General features: G+C 53.7%; 1 protein-coding gene across 4 annotated transcripts in view; it reads right to left on the bottom strand.

The window, feature by feature from the left end:
* Positions 1–1179: 1179 nt before the first annotated feature.
* Positions 1180–21052, bottom strand: part of LOC137349107 (von Willebrand factor A domain-containing protein 5A-like) — a 51562-nt gene continuing 31689 nt past the window's right edge. For all 4 annotated transcript variants that reach the window (XM_068014458.1, XM_068014459.1, XM_068014456.1 and 1 more), the window contains exons 15-20: positions 19381–19473; positions 16236–16307; positions 15484–15573; positions 12027–12148; positions 3838–3964; positions 1180–1631 (exon numbers count right to left, since the gene is read on the bottom strand). In XM_068014458.1, coding sequence (XP_067870559.1) covers positions 1552–1631; positions 3838–3964; positions 12027–12148; positions 15484–15573; positions 16236–16307; positions 19381–19473 — 584 coding nt within the window. In that variant the 3' untranslated portion in view covers positions 1180–1551. The remainder of the gene's footprint in view (positions 1632–3837; positions 3965–12026; positions 12149–15483; positions 15574–16235; positions 16308–19380; positions 19474–21052) is intronic.

Here is a 21052-nt window from a genome sequence, read left to right as displayed (position 1 = left end):
CCCGAGGATCTGAATGGCCTCCTCCCGCTCCTGTGTTCTCCAGACCAGCAAAAGGGTTGGTCTTTACACTTCTTATTTCCCATCGTAGACCGGGAATCACTGACAAAGTTCTTCGGACAGGGAATGCCCGAGCTGCCCCGGATCGAACAGGAAGAGGAATGTCGGACGTGCTTCCTGTCTACACGATCACTCAGAGGTCCATCTTTGTCTTCCCCAATAGAAAGGACTTTGGTGGGTGACTTGGAGGGAAAAGAAAGTCTTGCCTTTATATAGCGGGTTTCACCACCTCACTACATCCCAAAACACTTTACAGCCAATGAAGGACTCTTTGGAAGGGTAGTCACTATTGTAATGTTGGAAATGAGGCAGCTGATATGCACACAACAAGCTCCCACCAACAGCATTGTGACCATGGCTGCTTCAGAAGTTACCGAGTGAAAAGTGCATCTTGGTTGCCTGGATACAACCATAACAGAGAGGGAGAACAGGGCATACAATGTTGCCGGTTGACTTTGAAACTGGCTGGCAAAAAAAAGTGTCATCGTCCCACCTGCCCCCCACCGGCACTCCCTCAGTACTGGCACTGGGTGTGTCGGCCCTGCATTATGGAGAGTTGAGCCTCTGGAGTGAGGACGTAAACGTACAACCTTCTAACTCAGAATGAGAATGACTGAGCCACGGCTACACATAAATACACCAACAAAACTCATCCCATTAATCCCCATCCACAGAAACACACTGGGATTTAAAAAACTCCCTGTCCCTGGCTCATGACAGGAAAGCACACCAGGAAATTCCATCCATCCACCCCAGTCCTCGATCTACCACCAACTTCCTGCAATGGTTGCAACATTTTGGGATGAGGTACGGGATTTCCTGATGTATCCTTGGGATGTGCGTCAAGAGCAGTCAAACGGAAATCCCATTCCAAGTCTTCTATGAGTTAACACACAGCATCTGTATGTATTGAGCTATTAACCAGTAGATACAGAGTGTACCGTGGACCCTTGGCTTGTCTTGTGCACAGTTTGTTTATGGCATCTGACTGCATGAGCAATGATATCCTGCCCCATGGGCAACTTCAGTGTTCACTGTTAGCAGTCATGAAATTCATCTTTCTTCAGTCTGCAAGCCTGCGTAAGTTGACAAGACAAAGAGCCCTCAACGAAACACTGCACCTCACAATGAGCAAACAACTTTTATTGCACAAGAGCACCCAGAAGGTGGCAACTATCACTCTGTCGGACCTGAGAGCAATCAGGTTACATCGAGCAGTTAAATCGGTATCTTTGATACCGATACAATTACACAGAGTGATAAAATAACAAGCCATTTTTTTTTAAATAATAGAACTTGGTCGACATTCCAAGGTACAAATTCTTTACAGTTCACGTAAGTACCATTAGACCAAAATCCCGATGAAAAGGAGAGAAGGATACGAGCGAGGCAGCGAGAAGGGAACGCATGCTCAGAGAGCAAAGAGAAGCTACAGCTCAATAATCTGAATGATAGTATTAATTTGGTCCTTTTTCATAACCATTCAAAGCTCTGTCACAGTTCAAACACGTGCGGGTCGACAGAGGTTTTCAACAGGCCATTTCCTGCTTTCACACATCCCTCGAGGTCAGGGCCTAGAGGGGGATACAAGAATTAAAATGACTGTTAATGTAAAAGAGACACCTGTCAGTGTACAGATATCTCCCTGAGAGAGGAGACTGAGAGACACCTGTCAGTGTACAGATATCTCCCTGAGAGAGGAGACAGAGACATCAGTCAGTGTACAGATATCACCCTGAGAGAGAGGGACTTAGAGACACCAGTCAGTGTACAGATATCTCCCTGAGAGAGGAGACAGAGACATCAGTCAGTGTACAGATATCACCCTGAGAGAGAGGAGACTGAGAGACACCTGTCAGTGTACAGATATCTCCCTGAGAGAGGAGACTGAGAGACACCTGTCAGTGTACAGATATCTCCCTGAGAGAGGAGACTGAGAGACACCTGTCAGTGTACAGATATCTCCCTGAGAGAGGAGACAGAGACATCAGTCAGTGTACAGATATCTCCCTGAGAGAGGAGACAGAGACATCAGTCAGTGTACAGATATCACCCTGAGAGAGAGGGACTTAGAGACACCAGTCAGTGTACAGATATCACCCTGAGAGAGAGGGACTGAGAGACACCAGTTAGTGTACAGATATCACCCTGAGAGAGGAGACTGAGAGACACCTGTCAGTGTACAGATATCTCCCTGAGAGAGGAGACAGAGACATCAGTCAGTGTACAGATATCACCCTGAGAGAGAGGAGACTGAGAGACACCTGTCAGTGTACAGATATCACCCTGAGAGAGGAGACTGAGAGACACCTGTCAGTGTACAGATATCACCCTGAGAGAGGAGACTGAGAGACACCTGTCAGTGTACAGATATCTCCCTGAGAGAGGAGACAGAGACATCAGTCAGTGTACAGATATCTCCCTGAGAGAGGAGACAGAGACATCAGTCAGTGTACAGATATCACCCTGAGAGAGAGGGACTTAGAGACACCAGTCAGTGTACGGATATCACCCTGAGAGAGAGGGACTGAGAGACACCAGTTAGTGTACAGATATCACCCTGAGAGAGGAGACTGAGAGACACCTGTCAGTGTACAGATATCTCCCTGAGAGAGGAGACTGAGAGACATCAGTCAGTGCACAGATATCACCCTGAGAGAGAGGGACTTAGAGACATCAGTTAGTGTACAGATATCACCCTGAGAGAGAGGGACTGACAGACGCCAGTCAATGTACAGATATCACCCTGAGAGAGGAGACTGAGAGACATCAGTCAGTGTACAGATATCACCCTCAGGGGGAGGGACTGAGAGACACCAGTTAGTGTACAGATATCACCCTGAGAGAGAGGGACTGACAGACGCCAGTCAATGTACAGATATCACCCTGAGAGAGAGGGACTGAGAAACACCAGTAAGTGTACAGATATCTCCGTCGGGGGAGGGACTGAGAGACACCAGTCAATGTACAGATATCTCCTTCAGGGGGAGGGACTGAGAGACACCAGTCAATGTACTGATATCTCCCTGAGAGAGGGGACTGAGAGACACCAGTTAATGTACAGATATCACCCTGAGAGAGAGGGACTGAGAGACGCCAGTCAATGTACAGATATCACCATGAGAGAGAGGGACTGAGAAACACCAGTAAGTGTATAGATATCTCCCTCGGGGGAGGGACTGAGAGACACCAGTAAATGTACAGGTATTTCCCTGAGGGAGAGGGACTGAGAGACACCAGTTAGTGTACAGATATCACCCTGAGAGAGAGGGACTGAGAGACACCAGTCAGTGTACAGATATCTCCCTCAGGGGGAGGGACTGAGAGACACCAGTCAATGTACTGATATCTCCCTGAGAGAGGGGACTGAGAGACACCAGTTAGTGTACAGATATCACCCTGAGAGAGAGGGACTGAGAGACGCCAGTCAATGTACAGATATCACCCTGAGAGAGGCAGACTGAGAGACACCAGTCAGTGTACAGATATCACCCTGAGAGAGACGGACTGAGAGACACCAGTCAGTGTACAGATATCTCCCTGAGAGACACCAGTCAGTGTACAGATATCTCCCTGAGAGGGAGGGGACTGAGAGACACCAGTCAGTGTACAGATATCTCCCTGAGAGACGGACTGAGAGACACCAGTCAGTGTACAGATATCTCCGAGAGAGAGACAGCGAGTGGGATAACATGTGTCACTGAGTTCAGTGATATGAATACAATGTTCTCCTTGAGTTGGTCTCGACCTCCTCATCTCCAGTACGACCTTTGACCTCACCTGCATTGGTCTTGATCCACGACAGCGACTTGTCCACCAGGAGCTCCCACTCATCTTTCGTGTCAGCACCAAACGCATGCAGCCAAATCACCGCCAGTACCGTGACCCAGAGAGTCTGATCAATGTCCTTAAAGTCACAGAGACAACCGTCAATGAGAGAGAGAGAGACAAACCAACAATGACCTTACAGCAGATACAAGTACTGCATGTGTAAGCTGGTCAGGAAAGGTACAGTCTGGGTTAGATACAGAGTCAAGCTCCCAGGACAGGGACAGCACGGGGTTAGATGTAGAGTAAAGCTCCCAGGACAGGGACAGCACGGGGTTAGATGTAGAGTAAAGCTCCCAGGACAGGGACAGTACGGGGTTACATACAGAGTAAAGCTCCCTCTGCACTGTCCCCATCAAACACTCTCAGGACAGGGACAGCACTGGGTTTGGCTGCTGGCTAATTGAAGTGTTGACTGCTGATTGCAGCAACGAGTCTCAGCTGAGAGTGCTGGTGGCAGTTGCAGGTTGCAGAGGTGGAGAGAGGAGCTGCACTGAGCAAGGGAGAGCAGCTACAACCAAGCAGAGGGAAAACTTCAACAACAATCGCCATTAAAGAGAAGAAAGAGACATTTTTTGGAAACAAGGCTTTGTCTGGAGGTGGGTGCTGAACACCAGTAATTTGCTTTGGACTGTTGGGGGAGGAACATGTGGCTGGAATAACAAGGGGTGGGGCTGCCAATTCAGCAGGAATCTGTGCTGCTGCAGCAAGAACACAGGGAAGCTCCCTCCCCACCCCAATTGCCAAGCCTGGGTCAGCTGAAGCTGTCCGGCTAAACAGACGGAAGGGGATAAATAGTGCCTGGGCAGCTTCAGCTGACCCAGGTGAAGACGCCTCCCCCGACTGGAAGACCAAGTGCAAAGACTGTTTTAAATGTGCTGTGAGCACCACCTCCAGAAAGTAAATCATCCCTTACAGCCTGTCTTTACCTCTCCTCTATTCCCTCAGCCTCTCCCCTAACCTGTTGTTTGTTTTTTTTAATACAAATTCAATAGTTTCTGTAAATCTTTTGAAATTCGGTGTGCAAGCCCACAATTTGGGGTGGGTTTAGCTCTTAGACCCATGGCAAGCCCTTCATCACCGGTGGCGGGGCCCTCTACTACCTATGCAGCTGCAGCCTCTGTGGCTGCCCACGTGGCCCCGTCACCCTTTAAATTGATAACATCCAGCCATGGGGTGAAGAGCTATCCCCACCCCAACATGTCTGTTGAGGCCTGCGTAAAGGCAATGGCCAAGGTTGTCGGCCACTCGGCCATTGTTGCGGCCTCAAAGATGTATGGAAAGGCTGTGTTTCTTTTTGAAGACCGAGCGGGCAGTGTCCCTGGCCCTGAGTAAAGGGCTCACTGTGGGGGGGGGGGGGGACCTTCCTGCCGGTGGACCCTCTGGGGGCCACTGCGCAGCGGATAATGCTATCCAACGTCCCATCCTTCATTCCCAGTGAGCTCCTCCTCCCCCACCTGCACCATCTGGGGGAGGTGAGGTCGGGGATCACCCCAGTCCGGCTTGGTCTTCGGGAGCGTAGCCTCCAACATGTCTACTCCTTCCGCCGTCAGTTATTTATGCAGCTGGCGCGGGAGGAGGACTCGGAAGGCCAATTTAATGTGGAGTTCCAGGGGACGGCTTACCGCGTCTTTTGGACCTCGGACGGGGCGCGGTGCCACGTCTGCAAGGGGGTGGGGCATGTTCGTAAGAACTGCCCCAACCTCCTGGCCGCCAGCTCCACCTCAGCGGCCCAGGGTGGTTCCACAGCACCTCCTCCCACTCCCCCCACACATCCAACAGACACCGCTCAGTCAGTTCCGGAGGCTGTGGTTTTCACAGCCTTTGTCGGGGAGGGGAGTGCCCGTCCGAGTGGAAGGAAGACGCGGAGGAAAAAGAAACATCAAGAGGCGCGTCCCCTGGACACATTGACACAACCCGAGCCTGAGCTCAGCCCAAAGCCCGTTCCCACGGAATCCACCTGTCCCAGGGCTGGGCTCATGCCCAGGGTGGCTAATAAAAAGGAGGGTGCGGAGGTGGAGGCCTCTGATGACATGGAGGTCTCTGAGCCTCTGCGCCCTAGTGGGAAAAAGAGGAGAAGGCACCCCTCCACAGAGGTAACAAGGGGCCCTGAGGCGCAGGGCCCATCTGTTGGAGGGGAGCTGTCTCCTGTTTTGGGTCCTCAGGTTCCCCCTACCACCAACAACAAGGCTGCAAAGTCTGGGCAGGAGCTCCCTATTCCTCAGGATGGAGGGGAGGGGGAGGCCCCTATACATGTGGCCCCTCCTGAAGGAGTAAGTGGAGCCCTGCCTGCGGTGGGGGAGCCTGGCGATGCCGCTCATTCTGCCACTGGGTCAGGTGCCCTGAGTGGAGGGGAGGGCGGGGCCCCAAAGGGTCAGCCCTCCCTGCCGGAGTCCTCCACTGACCAGGAGACACCCGACCCGGTTGCAATTGAAAATGTTGTCCCTGTTGCTGGGTCTGTGGGTGTTGGCAGAGCGGGAGATGGCCTCCTCTCTCCGCCTCCGGTCTCGGCACCGGCTGGATTTCCGGAGTCGGGAACTTCCGTCTTCCCTGGACTGCTCATTGGCCTGGGGACAGAGGTGGAGGGGGGTCCTGAACTGCTGCCGCCCACTGGCTCCAGTTTCACAGTAGAACCCAGAGAGGACTCCTCCGCCATCGATCCTGGGGGTGGGATCGTGACGGAGGCGGGACCAGCTGGCACGGCCGGGACGTCTGCACAGTGTGTGGTGGATGTGTCGGCCGCTGGCGGTGATGACCCGGAGGAGGATGGGGATTCGGTGTGGGGCACAGAGGATGACCTTGATTCCATCACCAGTGAGGTGGTGGAGTCCCTCGTGCCTCCCACCGAATCTCCTCTCAACCCCACGGCAGAACTCCGGGATTTCCTCGCGACTTGCAGGGGTTGCCGCAATAAAGTTCAGCTGGCCCTCGGTCGTTGGTCGAATCTGGCGCTGATCATACATTCCGTCCGTGCCGCCCTCAAGAAAGCGGGCAAGCGCGCGGGCGTGAAACTGGTTGAGAGGCGCCGTTTTAATGTGTTCCTCAGGTTTTAAGTACCTTTGACATGAAGATAACCATAGCCAGCCTCAACATCAACGGCAGCAGGGGGTCTCACCGCAGATTTCACAATCTCTCAGTCCTCAGGCAAGGGAAATACGCGGTGAGCTTTCTGCAGGAAACCCACACCATTCCGGGAGACGAAGCCACCTGGCTCCTGGAGTGGCAGGGTGGGGTCTACATGAGTCACCTCACCCCTATTTCTGATGGGGTGGCTGTCTTGTTGGCCCTGACTTTTCAGCCGGACATCTTGGGGGTCAAGGAGCTAGTGCCGGGCCTCTTGCTCCACCTCGCCGTTCGCCTGGGTAGCGTGCCGCTCCACTTTGTGAACGTGTACGCGCCCAGGCCCGGCGTGTTGCAAGCGCGCTTCTTTGAAGAAGTGTCCGCTCTCTTGAGCTCCATCGATAGCGGCGAGTGCATCATCGTCGGGGGGGATTTTAACTGCACCCTTGAGGTGGGGGATCGCTCCGGTCCCCAGTGCGGCCAAGCGTCGGTGGAGAAGTTGAGGTGACTGATCAGCTCCCTTAATTTGGTGGACGTCTGGCGGAATCTCCATCCCGACTCTAGCTCCTTCACGTGGAGGAGGAGGGTCCCGAATCGACCGCCTCTACTTTTCGCAGGCGTACGTCTCCCGTGTATCGGCAGCCTCCATGCAGCTGGTGCCGTGCTCGGACCACCGCCTGGTGTGGGCGGAGTTCGCTTCGCTCCGCACGTGGGCGGGGTCCTTGTACTGGCACATTAACAACCGGCTGCTGGAAGACGAGCGATTCTGGGACTCATTCTGTCGATTCTGGGCCGACTGGAGAAGGAAGCAGGGGGGCTTCCCCTCCTTGAGGCTACGGTGGGATGTGGGCAAGACTCACGTCTGTGTCTTCTGTCAGGAGTACGTGAAGGGGTCGACCAAGAGGCGGGATGCCGAGATCGGGCAACTAGAGAGGGAGGTGCTCGACTTGGACTCCCGCCTCGGTCATGCCGTCGTGGACCCGGGCCTGTGGCAGGCGTACAAAGAGAAGAAGGGCGCACTGAAGGACCTGCAGCTCATAGGGTCCCGAGGTGTGTACGTGAGGTCGTGGATCCAGATTCTGGAAGATTTGGACCGCGCCTCACCCTTCTTCTACTCGCTGGAAAAATGGAGGGGGGTCCATAAGCAGCTCGTTGAGCTACTGGCCGACGACGGATCCTCCATCACGGATCCGGAGGGAATGGGCCTCCTGGTCTGTACTTATTACAGTGCGTTGTTCTCTCTGGATCCGTCCAGCGAGGATGCGCGCAGAGTTTTGTGGGAGGACCTGCAGCAGGTCAGCCCGGAGGGCACCAAAGGATTGCAGGCTCCGCTCACGTTGGCGAAGCTGACTGGCGCCCTCCACCAGCTGTCGAGGAGCAAATCCCCAGGGCTGGATGGGTTGACCGTGGAGTTCCTCAGGGCGTTATGGGACGTCCTGGGGGACGATTATGCGCGGATCCTGGGGGAAAGCCTGGCAACCGGGGAGATGCCCCTCTCGTAGCGCAGGGCGGTCATTGTCCTGCTGCCGAAGTGGGGCGATCTCCGCCTGCTGAAAACTGGTGTCCGGTCTCCCTCCTCAGCACGGATTATAAGATCTTTGCCCGGGCTATGTCTACCTGCCTGGGCTCCGTGCTGGCCCACATGATCCACCCCGACCAGTCCTACACGGTCCCGGGCCAGTCCATCAAGGACAACATCCACCTGGTCCAGGACCTGATCCATCTTTCCCAGAGGACTGGTCACTCGGTCGCCTCGATCAGGGTAAGGTGTTCGACAGGGTGGATCGCGAATACCTTTTCGGGACTCTGCGCGCTTTCGGACTCGGGCCGCATTTCGTGACCTGGGTCCGACTTTTATCCGCCGCCACAGAGTGTCTAGTCAAGGTTAATGGGTCCTTGACGGCGCCCCTTCGCTTTGGGAGAGGAGTGCGTCAGGGATGCCCCATGTCCGGCCAATTGTATACCATTTGTGTGGATCCCTTCCTGTGCCTGCTTCGCAGGAGGTTGACGGGATTGGCTCTGCGTGAGCCGGCCATGCGGGCCGTCCTCTCGGCTTACGCCAACGACGTGCTCCTCGCGGTCACAGATCCCGTTGACTTGCGGAGGATGCACGACTGCCAGCAGACCTTTTCTGCCGCGTCCTCCGCGAGGATCAATTGGGAGAAATGTTCTGGTCTCCTGGTGGGTCAGTGGCGGGTGGACTCCCTGCCGGAGGAGTTGACAACTTTTGCGTGGAGCACCACGCACCTCCTCTATCTGGGAGTCCACCTTAGCCCTGCTGAGGAAGCCTGGCCGGCAGACTGGCAGGAGCTGGAGGTGAAAGTCACCACTCGGCTGGGGCGCTGGACAAGACTGCTCCGAGTGCTTCCCTACAGGGGCCAAGCGCTGGTCATAAACCAACTGATGACCTCGATGCTGTGGTACCGGTTGGTCACTTTGGCCCCACCCCCTGCATTCGCAACCAAGATCCAGAAGAAACTTGTCGATTTCTTCTGGGGCAAAAGGAAACACTGGGTCTCTGCCGCGGTCCTGAGTCTCCCAATTGAGGAGGGCGGCCAGTCGCTGGTGTGCGTCCGCACCCAGGCTGCGCGTCTCGGCCTTCGGACCCTGCAGAGATACCTGTACGTCGAGCATCCTCCCAGATGGTGTGCGCTGGCGACGTATTTTTTCCGCCAGTATCACTGCCTTCAAGACGACACGCAGCTCCCGTCGGAGACCGTTAGCCGCGCCTCTCTGAGGGAGTTGCCTGTCTTTTACTGGGATCTTTTCCAAGTCTGGAACATGGTCGCCTCCAGTCAGGGCGCTCCCCCGCCGGTGGAGGAGAGCGCCTCGGCTGTCCGGGTGGCCGACTCGTGATGGACTGGTGGGCGGAGGAGTAGCCGAAGCCCCCGGGACGCCCCTCACTGTGGGTGGCGAGGGGGCTCGAGAGAGCGGAGCGCTCCTGGCCGAGCTGACCCCACTCGGCCAGAACTGCTAATCGGACCCAGGCCCCGAACCCCTCCTCGGGAGCCGGTCCCGCACATCCCAAGCTGCCTCTTGGAAATGCCCTCCGTGCCATTCCAATCGGCGCGGAGAGGTTTCCTGTACGGGCTGCTCCTGCACACTCTCCACTTCCTCGCCCTCGTCAGCCAGCCAGACACACCCTGGCGGTCCGCGTTACCATCTGGTGGCGAGGGGAAACCCCGATGGAGGTCTCTTTGCGCGGGAGTCTTCCCCCTTTACATCGGGTCCTGGGGTGGAGGGTGTTGCACAGGGCAGTCCCGTGCAGTAGACTTTTAAGTAGATTCACGGACTCCCAGGCCGCCTGTACTTTCTGCGGCCTGGACGAGTCCGTGTTCCACGCATATGGACTGTGTGAGGTTGCAGCCCCTCTTTGAGTATTTGAAGGGGCTGCTCCTCAAGTTTTGGCTGCACTGCAATCCCACGCTCCTGATCTTTGGGCACCGGTTGCGGGGGGACGTGGGCTGGGAGGAGGATCTCCTTGTTGGTCTGCTCCTGGCCAAGTTGGCAATTCACAGGTCCAGGCTGCGAGCCGTCGGGGTGGTCTGTCCGCCCTGATTGCCTGCATCTCTTCTGAGGTTACGCTCGCACCCAGGTATTGCTTGAGAAGGAGAATGCGGTGTCCGCCGGCACGCTTGAGGCCTTCTGCGACCGGTGGGCAACGCAGGGACTGGAGTGCATCGTCAACGCCGAGATTGGCATTTTAATTTGAGTTTTTGTTTTATTTATTCGATTTAAATAAAGTTATTATTTTATTCCTGGGGAATAAAGTCCCCCTCGACAAATAATATATAAAAGAGGCCTGGGGTATAAAGGCATCCTTAAACAAAAACGGGGTTAGATAGAGAGTCAAGCTCTCCCGACAGTAGCCTGTCAATTACTTTATGGCCGTGATCTTTGCTCTATCCTCCACCATGTGGGCCAGGCATTGCGGCATGGCTTGTGAATGTCAGGTTGGAATGTCCGCCAGATTGGGTTGTTGCCAAGGGGGAGGGGATGGGGAAGCTTTGGGGTTGGGAGTAATTGACAGTTCATCAAGCTGACCTCTGACCTGCTGATTTTGGTCAGGTCAACATAGATGTGAAAAGTCCCTTTTGGAGTGAGTTGTGGCTCAGCAGGTCTCAGTCTTGCCTCTCAGTCAGGAGATTGTGGGCTTGAGCCCCATACTCCAGGGTCAACACTCCCGGTGCCAGTACTGAGGGAGCGCCGCACCATGGGGAGGTGCCATCCTTCAGATGAGATATTGAACCGTGGGCCCCGTCTGCCCCCCTGGAAAAGATCTCACGGTCACTATTGGAGGAAGAGTAGGGGCGGTGGGGTGGAGGGGTGGGGTTCACCCTGGTGTCCTCGGACCAATATTTATCCCTCAATCAACACCACTAAAAACAGATGGTTCATTCATTATCTGATTACTGTTTGTGGGATCTTGCTGTACGCAAATTTCCTGCTGCCTTTTCTACCTTTCAACACTGACCGCTCTTCAAAAGTGTTTAATTGGCTTTGACACCCCCTAAGGTGGTAAAAGATGTTGTATGGAGGCAACATCTTCCTTTCTTTTGCAATATTGTACTTTGCAATTGATCCAGTACTTTGAAAGTGTAGGCACTGGGTTGTCAGTGGAGATTATGGCTCCTGGGTCTCTGACTTGAACCCTGAACCTGCGGACTCAGAGGCGGGAGTGACTCTGACGCAGGCGACACTGGGATAGTGGGAGAGAGGGGATGGAAAAAGGGGTTCGGAGGTCCTTCGGGTTTATGTTGTCTCACTGCCACAGGTGGTGGGGCCATGAACAGGGGGATCTTAGAGACTGCAATGGAGGTTGGCCTATCCCAGCAAGCATTGTGTCAATGAACGTCCTCTTGCAAACGCAACATGACGTGTATTTCAGTGATGTGTTCTGAGGGATAAAGATTGGGCCAGGACACCGGGCAGAAGATGACCTGCCCCTCTTAGAAACAGCAGCTGTGGGATCTTTTATGTGCACCCGAGAGGGCAGATGGGGCCCTCGGTTTAACTGTGACTCCTTTCCTTCCCCTTGTCTTGATGTGAAACGATGAGGAGGGCTCACACTGTGGCCTTACCTGGCGAGGCATGCTCCGTTCGATCTCTTGAGGCTTCAGGCCCAACAGCGTCTCCAGACCGCTGTCTAGACACCATGATCCGTCCGCGTTCTGCAGTGAAATCAGCTTCATCACCGGATTCGCTGGGAAGGGGAGCAATGGGAGATGGGAAGAAATGAGGGCAACATGGGTCAGAGAGCCAGAACTGGCCTTTGTGCAGCCCCCCTCCCCATCTTGAATGTATCCTTCCAGCGTGCTAGCAGAAAAGGCCTCTTTTTACTGAAGACTGCATTTTGTGGGTAAATAAATTTTTCAACCACAGCATCACATTTGACTCCGAGCTGGGATGATCAAAGACACAAACTCTAGTCGCTGGTAAACGTCTCCATCCCTCCCCCTGACCACTGTCTGAGGCTAAAGCACACCATTCGGAACCTCACTGTCACATTTCACCCCGAGCTGAGCTTCCGACCCCATATCCCATCCATCACCAAGACAGCCTCCTTCCACCTCCATAACATCAAGCCCTGCCTCAGACCCGCCCCCCCCCCACCCCGACCCCTCGCCTCTAGCACCCTGAGAATCAACTAATCAAACTCTCTCCTGGCTGGCCTCCCATCTTCCACTGTCCGTAAACTACAGCTCGTCCAAAACTCTGCCGTCCGTATTCCTCCTGTTGAAAATAAGTTGTGATGAGGACATGAGGTTTCAGACCAATATAGATAGGTTGAGTGAACGGGAAAAGTCTGGCAGATGGAGTATAATGTGGGAAAATGTGAAGTTGTTCACTTTGGCAGGAAGAATAAAAAAGCAGAGTATTACTTAAACGGAGAAAGACTACAGAACTCCGAGGTGCAGAGGGATCTAGTGCGGAAGTCACAAAACATTAGTACGCAGGTACAGCAAGTAATAAAGAAGGCTAATGGAGTATATCATTTATTATGAGAGGAAATGAAAATAAAAGTAAGGATTATGAAGAAAGGTTAGACAGACTGGGCTTGTTTTGACTGGAGTTTAGAAGAGTGAGGGGAGACTCGATTGAAGTTTATAAGATCCTGAACAGTCTTGACAAGGTGGATGTAGAAAGGATGTTTCCTCGTGTGGGTGAGTCCAGAACTAGGGGGCACAGTTTTAAAATTAGGGGTCGCCCTTTTAGGACAGAGATGAGGAGAAATGTTTTTTCTCTGAGGGTTGTGCGAGTTTGGAATTCTCTGCCTCAGAAGGTGGTGGAGGCGGGGTCATTGAATATTTCTGAGGCGGAGGTAGATAGATTCTTGTTAGGAAAGGGAATCAAAGGTTATCGGGGGTAGATGGGAGTGTAGAATTCAAGACACAAACAGATCAGCCACTATCTTATTAAACGGCAGAGCAGGCTGGAGGGGCCGAATGGCCTACTCCTGCTCCTAATTCGTCTGTTCATATTCACACCGCGTCTGGTTCACCCAACACCCCTGTACTCGCTGACCTACACTGGCTCCCAGTCTGGCAATGCCTCCGTTCTAAATTCTCTTCCTTGTTTTCAAATCGTTCCATGGTTTCACCGCCTCTCCCTCCCCACCGACCTCCAACCCCAATCTCTGCAACCTCCTCCAGATCCTCAGCACTCCGAGATATCTGGGCTCCTCTAATTCCGGCCTCTTGTCCATCCCTGATTTTAATGGCTCCACCATTGGCGGCCGTGCCTTCAGCTGCCTGGGCCCCGAGCTCTGGAATTCCCTCCCTAAACCTTCCTCTTTGACCCAACACTCAGTTTCCTGCTCCAATATCTCCTTTCCTTTTAGCTCGGTGTCAAATGTTGTTTGATAACGCTCCTGTGAAACACTTTGTGATCTTTTCCTACATTAGAAGGTGCTGTTTAGATGCAAGTTGTTGTTGTAAAAGACCCAGTCCTCAGAGATTGGCGGGTGAATCAAACACCGATTCACCGTCTGAAACATTCACTCCCTCCACCACCACCAACACACAGTGGCAGTAGTGTGTACCATCTACAAGATGCACTGCAGCAATACACCAAGACTCCTTCGACAGCACCTTCCAAACCCCCGGCCTCTACCAAATAGGACAAGGGCAACAAATGCACGAGAACACCACCACCTGCAAGTTCCCCTCCAAGTCACACACCATCCTGACTTGGAACTATATCGCCGTTCCTTCACTGTCGCTGGGTCAAAATCCTGGAACTCCCTTCCTAACAGCACTGTGGGTGTACCTACCCCACATGGACTGCAGCGATTCAAGAAGGCAGCTCACCACCACCTTCTCAAGGGGGAATTATGGATGGACGATAAATTTTAGAGGGCTTCCCAGCGACACTCACCCCCCCCCCCCTGAAAATAAATGTCAACAAGACAGTGAAACCTGTCAGACTGTGTCGAAGACAGATTTGGAAAGTATCACCCTCGAATGAACTAAATTAATCCTGAGATCGTGAAAGCTGCTATATAAATGCAGCTTCTATCCTGAACTCGGGGACAATCAATAAATGCCAGGGGGTCCTGCCGCGATGCCCACATGCTGTGAACTGGACAGGAAGCATCCTGCCACCTCCTCAGTCTTAGTTTATGAAGAGAGGGTCATTGGGCAGTGGATAGAGCTGGGAAATGACCAATAGTTGCAGTGTCAGAGCGGGGGGGATGAGGGCAGTGATGCAGAGTGCAGGACCACTCCGTGGAATGGGAAGCGAGGGCGCAGCCTTAGTGCTGGCGATCCGCGTTCGGCAAGGAGGGCGCAACGTGTTTGCCTGCTGCCCACAGCTGATGGGTTTGGCGACAGGGTTGTTGTGAGGGGGGGTGAGTAGGAGGGGCATAATGTGGGGAGAACCGTGAGGAAAACGGGAGGAGGAGAGGAGAGGTAGGCGGTGGTTATGGAGATTGACAAGAGATACGAGGGTCGTCTCTTGGGCCAGGGCTGAGGGGTCAGGAAACTGGGCAGCCGAGTTACGCAGAGCAAGATCCCACAAACTGCAGTGGGATGAATGACCAGTTAATCTGTTGCAGTGATTTTGGTTGAGGGATAAGTATTGGCCGCAGCACAGCAGGGAGAACTCCACTCCCCCAGCCCTTCTTCCAATAGCTGCCGCGGGATCTTGTACACCTCACCCGAGAGGGTCGACAGGGCCCTCAGTTGAGCATCACATCCGAAGGATGGCACCTCCCGACAGTGAAACATTCCCTCAGTACTGACACCGCGAGTGTCGGCCCTGCATTATTGGGCGTGAGTCTCTGAAGTGGAATCTCGAACTCACAACCTTCTGACTCAAAGGCAAAAAAAAAAAGGAGGGGAATGGAATGTCCCGATTGGGGATTAGAAACGTCCGGTGCAGCTGACTCCTTGCTCAACCAACACTTATCACACTGGTGTTTGTGGGATCTTGCTGTGCTCGAATTGGTTACCCTTATTTCCAACGAACTTGATAGGATGTTTCAAAGCGCTCCACAGCCAGAGGTGGTGAAAGATGCTGCTTAAAATCTTTCTTTACCTGTCTGCGGGATCGCCTTACAGGAAGACTCCATCGAACCAATATGTTCATAGCTGATGGATGCTGCATAAACAATGTCACTGTCACTGCCTGCCAAGAGAAGATTGGGACAATGTTAAGTGAGTTGTCGCCGCTCCCTCGCTCGCCCTTCCTTCACTCTTTGTAAAGAATCCGAGCCTTGCGAAGAGTGACTACTCTGGCAAGTTATCTGCAAACGCTGCCTCCGCTTTTCAGGACAATGCCTGGGATGATCAGGCCGTGCCCTCTGTCCAGGCAATGGATCTTCAGCCTTCATATTTCACGTGGCGGGTTTGCTCAAAACTTTTCCACAAGACGACAGAATCGTGACTTCATAATGTCTGCATTCGTGTCTCAGTGGAAACTCTGTCAACGGGAGGATGTCGGAGAGACTCACACAGAGACGTCTACCTTTACGGTCCACAGTCACTGGTGTTCCACGGACAGAGTGATATTTTCCATTTCAGGCACCCAATGTTATCATCAAACAAACCCTGGGCAGGTACAACCCCACACTCGCACACCGCCCCCACCCATCCCCCACAGACTGATCACTCTCACTCCCCCCACATTGATCACTCCCAACCCTATATTGATCGCTCCACCCCTCAGATTTGCTCCCTCTCCCTCCCACCACCACCCCAGGATTGATCATTCTTTATCTTTGTGCACAGTCTCCTGCCTGTGTCTGAAGACTCCATCATATTGTATCACTTCTGGAGATCCTAACGTACCCTTCGACATCGAGCGTTTCTCCCTCTTGTTGCCTCCTTTAAACATACTCTTTAACTTGCCGGGAATGCTCCCTGCCAAGAGACAATGGGGACAGCGTTAGGCAAGTCTTTCCCCACTCCCTCCATCCCTCCCCTTTCCTCCGTCACCACAGGAAAACCACTCGCCCACTCAAAAGGGCTGAATTTTCATTCCGGGTTCAGGACTCCGAGAATCGGGACCATTTCTGGGTCTGGAACCCGCTCCACCTCGCTGCCGGGCTATGAGTAGGCAGCCCGCTGGCGCGTTCACCATCCTATCAGGAGTAACGGGCGTGTTGAGGAGGCGGGTTATAGACGGGTGGGAGGGAACTGATTTAAAGGACACTCGGTGGCCACGATTGTGAACACATGCGATGGCTACAGGCCGGAACGCAGCACAGCAGCACCTTGGCAAGCACCCGTGTAAGGGCAGCTTTGCAAATTCGCTGACACCTCCCTGGAGGTGCCGTTAAAGGCGGCGGCAGCCCGGAGGTAAGTCCGGTTTCTGGAGAGCGGCAGGAGGAGGCCAGCCAGTCAGACAAGGCGGCGATAGATGGAGGTGGCTCAGGGAGGTGAGCAGCCGCAGCGAGGTCAGCAGGGCCTGGGTGCAGTGCAGGAAGCACTTCAACAACTTCCTGAGGTCTGGAAATGCAACACCCAGATGACAGGCCTCCAGTCCTGCAGTCAGCAGCACACCTATGAGCGGCACAGTGGCGCAGTGGTTAGCACCGCAGCCTCACAGCTCCAGGGACCCGGGTTCAATTCTGGGTACTGCCTGTGTGGAGTTTGTAAGTTCTCCCTGTGTCTGCGTGGGTTTTCTCCGGATGCTCCGGTTTCCTCCCACATGCCAAAGACTTGCAGGTTGATAGGTAAATTGGCCATTAGCAATTGCCCCTAGTATAGGTAGGTGGTAGGGGAATATAGGGACAGGTGGGGATGTGGTAGGAATATGGGATTAGTGTAGGATTAGTATAAATGGGTGGTTGATGGTCGGCACAGACTCGGTGGGCCGAAGGGCCTGTTTCAGTGCTGTATCTCTAAACTAAACTAAACAGAGCAGCCTGAGGGCACATAGTGCAGAGGAGCGGTGAGGATGTCTGTGCCCAGGTTTACTCCTGAACTGTGCCCAACACTCACACCACAAACAGTTGTGGCAGAACTGACCCTGGAGCCATGGACATCACATGTGAGTGAGCCACTGGATGTGGAGATCGGAGGATACCACGGTCTGAACACTCTCGCTCCTGATTTTGCAGGTGTAAAGAGCACCAACGCGGGAGAAAGGGGGTCACTCCGATGGTAGAGTGGTGCATCTCACTATACTGACAGGCATGGAGCAGGAGGAGGCCCTTGGAATTGCCAAGGTGACAGCTCAGTAGGAGGTTGGTGAGGGAGAGATGGGTGTCCTTCCGAGACTGTGTGACAGGATCTTTCCATTTCCAGGTGACGGGGCTGCAGTTCCACTTTCGTTTGTTGGCTCTGTGCCAATGCACGAGCTGTTATGGGCTGCTGCTGCTCTGCAGAAGCAGCTGCTGACACAGGAGAGCTTTCCTCACCCACACGTCTTATGGTCTCCTCCAGGGCCGCTTGTGGAGGGGGAGGCTCAGCATACCCACTGTGCCGTCAGCGGTGACTTCAGAGGAGGAGGACGCGCTCGAGGCAGCACCGTCACAGCAGCCAAGTTCACCCCCACCAGCGCAGATACACGCCCCCAGGGTGGGGGCGTCACGCAACTTCAAAACGGGTGGCACAAGGTGACCAGCGCTTCGCGTCCGAGGAGGAGGAGGTGATGGAGGCAGAGGCAGTTGAGGGCAGTTCCCCTCGGAGGATGGAGGACAGACACAGCATGCTCAGCTGGACAGAGGTGCAGAGCCTCGGGAGGGGTGGGTCACATACAAGGTGGGTCTTTCTGGAGCAGCTGGAGATATGGTGCCTAAATGTCGGAGCTCCCTGAGGCAGTGCAGAGTCTAGGGCGGAGAACGAAGGGTCTCCATTTAAGAGATGTGTTCAGCAATGTCTCAGGCATTGCATATGAGGCATTGACAGCTCAGTTGTACTGATGGTGCAGAGTGCAATGTTCCTGCATCCACTCTGTGATGCTACACAAGGCTCTCCACGGGGTAGGCCACTCCTTCAATGAAGGGGCTCATGCCCTCATACGGACGGGGCTACCAGATGCGCCCAGCTGATGGATCCCTCGGACGTGCGTGTGCAACATGAAAGGGCCAGGCAGGCAGGGATGATGTCGAGGGAGCCACACCCTCATGGGGCACCTCAGTCACTGGCTGCCCCCCCCACCCCACCCCTGACCCCTCTGACAGAGGCACCATCTACACAGCAAGCCCACGTGACCGAGGCTGCCCCTGCATCGTCGACATGGGGCAGCCGGTGGCGCTGTCCCCACTGGCTCCGCGATGCCGAGGACATGCACCCTGGGCATCTCCCCCGCACGCAGACACAAGCGAGCAGCCAGTAGGAGCAGTACCACTTTGGGGGTTCACCTGAGTGACTTTTCTAATGCTCTGCTCATTGATCACTCCTCAATGTAATGAAATGCTTGATGGTTGCATCCTGAATTGTCTGATCCCACTGTTTTGAGGGCATTAAGGTACCAACATGATGCAATGGGTGTACAAACTCAAAAGAGTGGTGAGGGGGCGGTCAACGTATAGCCTGTGGCGACGTGTCTTCCAGGCATTGTGGGGAAACAGGAGACGGCTCTGCGTGACGGGCATCCTTGTGGGAAAGGTGTGAAGCTGGGCCAAATGCCACCCAGGACGAGCCGTCCTCCTCAGGAGAAGCGTGCCTGGATTCGTGCATCCCCAGCTTCCCTGCCAATCCCGGTCAACGGCTTGACCCTTCGGTTGGAGCTCCGGAAGGATTCGAAATGCAGGATCACCGAGCTCCACCGCGTCTTCCTCCTTCCTCTTCCGAAGACATGTGCAACTCCCCTGCATCTTCCTCCTCAGGGCCCACACCTCTCTGCAGAGCACAGCCTACCAGCACCGTGCGAGAGGCGCTTGTACCGGACCCCCGCCGACTGCTCAAGGCTCAGAAACTGTATCTTCAGGCAGACAAAAAAGATTTAAAGGGCCCGCGCACTTAAACAAATCAGCAGGAACATTACCTCTCTCAGAACGATTTACACCCTGGAAGGAACAACATTGTGCTGTCATGATTGGAGCGCTTGCTAAGCACATCCTCGACATTGATTTAAATCCTAGAAAAGAATGGAAACAGCCATTAGGAAAATCACCATTACCCTTTCCAGGAACAGGAGATGGCCGCTCAGCCCCTCCAGCCTGTTCTGCCATTCAGCTTAGATCTGGAACCACTCAGCAGGTCTGGCAGCATCTGTGGAAAGAGAAGCAGAGTTAACGTTTCGGTCAGTGACCCTTCTTCGGAACTGGCAAATATTAGAAAAGTCAAAGGTTATAAGCAAGTGAGGTGGGGGTGGGACAAGAGATAACAAAGGAGAAGGTGAAGATTGGACAAGGCCACATAGCTGACCAAAAGGTCATGGAGCAAAGGCCATTTTGCGGAACACCTCCGCTCAGTCCGCAAGCAGGACCCTGAGCTTCCGGTTGCTTGTCATTTCAACACTTCCCCCCTGCTCTCATGCTCACATCTCTGTCCTGGGATTGCTGCAGTGTTCCAGTGAACATCAACACAAGCTCGAGAAACAGCATCTCATCTACCGATTAGGCACACTACAGCCTGCCGGACTGAACACTGAGTTCAATAATTTCAGAGCATGACTGCCCCCCATTTTACTTTCATTTTCAGTTATTTTTTCCTTTTTAACATTGTTTACAATCTTTTTTTTGCATTTATTTCATTTCATCTTACTTTGTTCAGTTTGCTTACCCACTGGTTTTTTTTCAGGTTTGCACTAGCTGCTGTTCAATATTCAGTCCGTTAACACCTAATCTGTACTAATGCTTTGTCTTTCAACACACCATTAACATATTGTTTGCCTTTGCTCCGTGACCTTTTGGTCAGCTATGTGGCCTTGGCCAATCTACACCTTCTGCTTTGTTATCTCTTGCCCAACCCCCACCTCACTTGCTTATAACCTGTGACTTTTCTAATATTTGTCAGTTCCAAAGAAGGGTCACTGACCCGAAACGTTAACTCTGCTTCTCTTTTCACAGATGCTGCCAGACCTGCTGAGTGGTTCCAGCATTTCTTGTTTTTATTTCAGATTTCCAGCATCCGCAGTATTTTGCTTTTAGCTTAGATCTGTACCTCGATTCCAGTTCCCCACCTTTCCTCCCTATCCCTCCACACCCTTCGCCAACTAAACAAATCTGTCCCATCCCAGTGCATCAAAGGTTGGGCAGCTCTTCATTGGCGAGAGAGGTAGGGGCCCTCTGGAATGCGTTGCTGGCTGGTGCGGTGAGTGCGGTGACTCTCTGTCAGAGAGGGAACCGGACCCTATTCGAAAAGGTTAGTGGTTCACCATGAGAGTCTGGTCAACGTGCTCTCCTGGGCTGGTTTCCAACTCCTGAAGGACAGGGATTGGAGAATATTTTCTTAGAGCAGTTTTCCCCTCTTCTTTTTCTGTTAATTTTCTGCCAGAAGCAGGAGGTCAGGAGATGAAAACTCATCCAATCAGAGTTGGCTATCGGAGGAGCCCAATGCACTGCAGCCCGGACCCTCCACTCCCCTCAACAGCATTGAACACAAGGCCCAGTATCTGCAGGGTCCATTGTGCAGGCACTGCTGTCTCAAGCCGTATGGTGACCGGGGGTGGGGTGGGGTGGGGTGGGGTGGGGTGGGGGGGGCGCCCTAGCCAT

The sequence above is a fragment of the Heterodontus francisci genome, chromosome 34 (genome assembly GCF_036365525.1).
Source record: "Heterodontus francisci isolate sHetFra1 chromosome 34, sHetFra1.hap1, whole genome shotgun sequence".
Classification (NCBI taxonomy): Eukaryota; Metazoa; Chordata; class Chondrichthyes; order Heterodontiformes; family Heterodontidae; genus Heterodontus; species Heterodontus francisci.
Note: the sequence above shows the minus strand (reverse complement) of the source record. Positions and strands in the feature narration are given on the sequence as shown.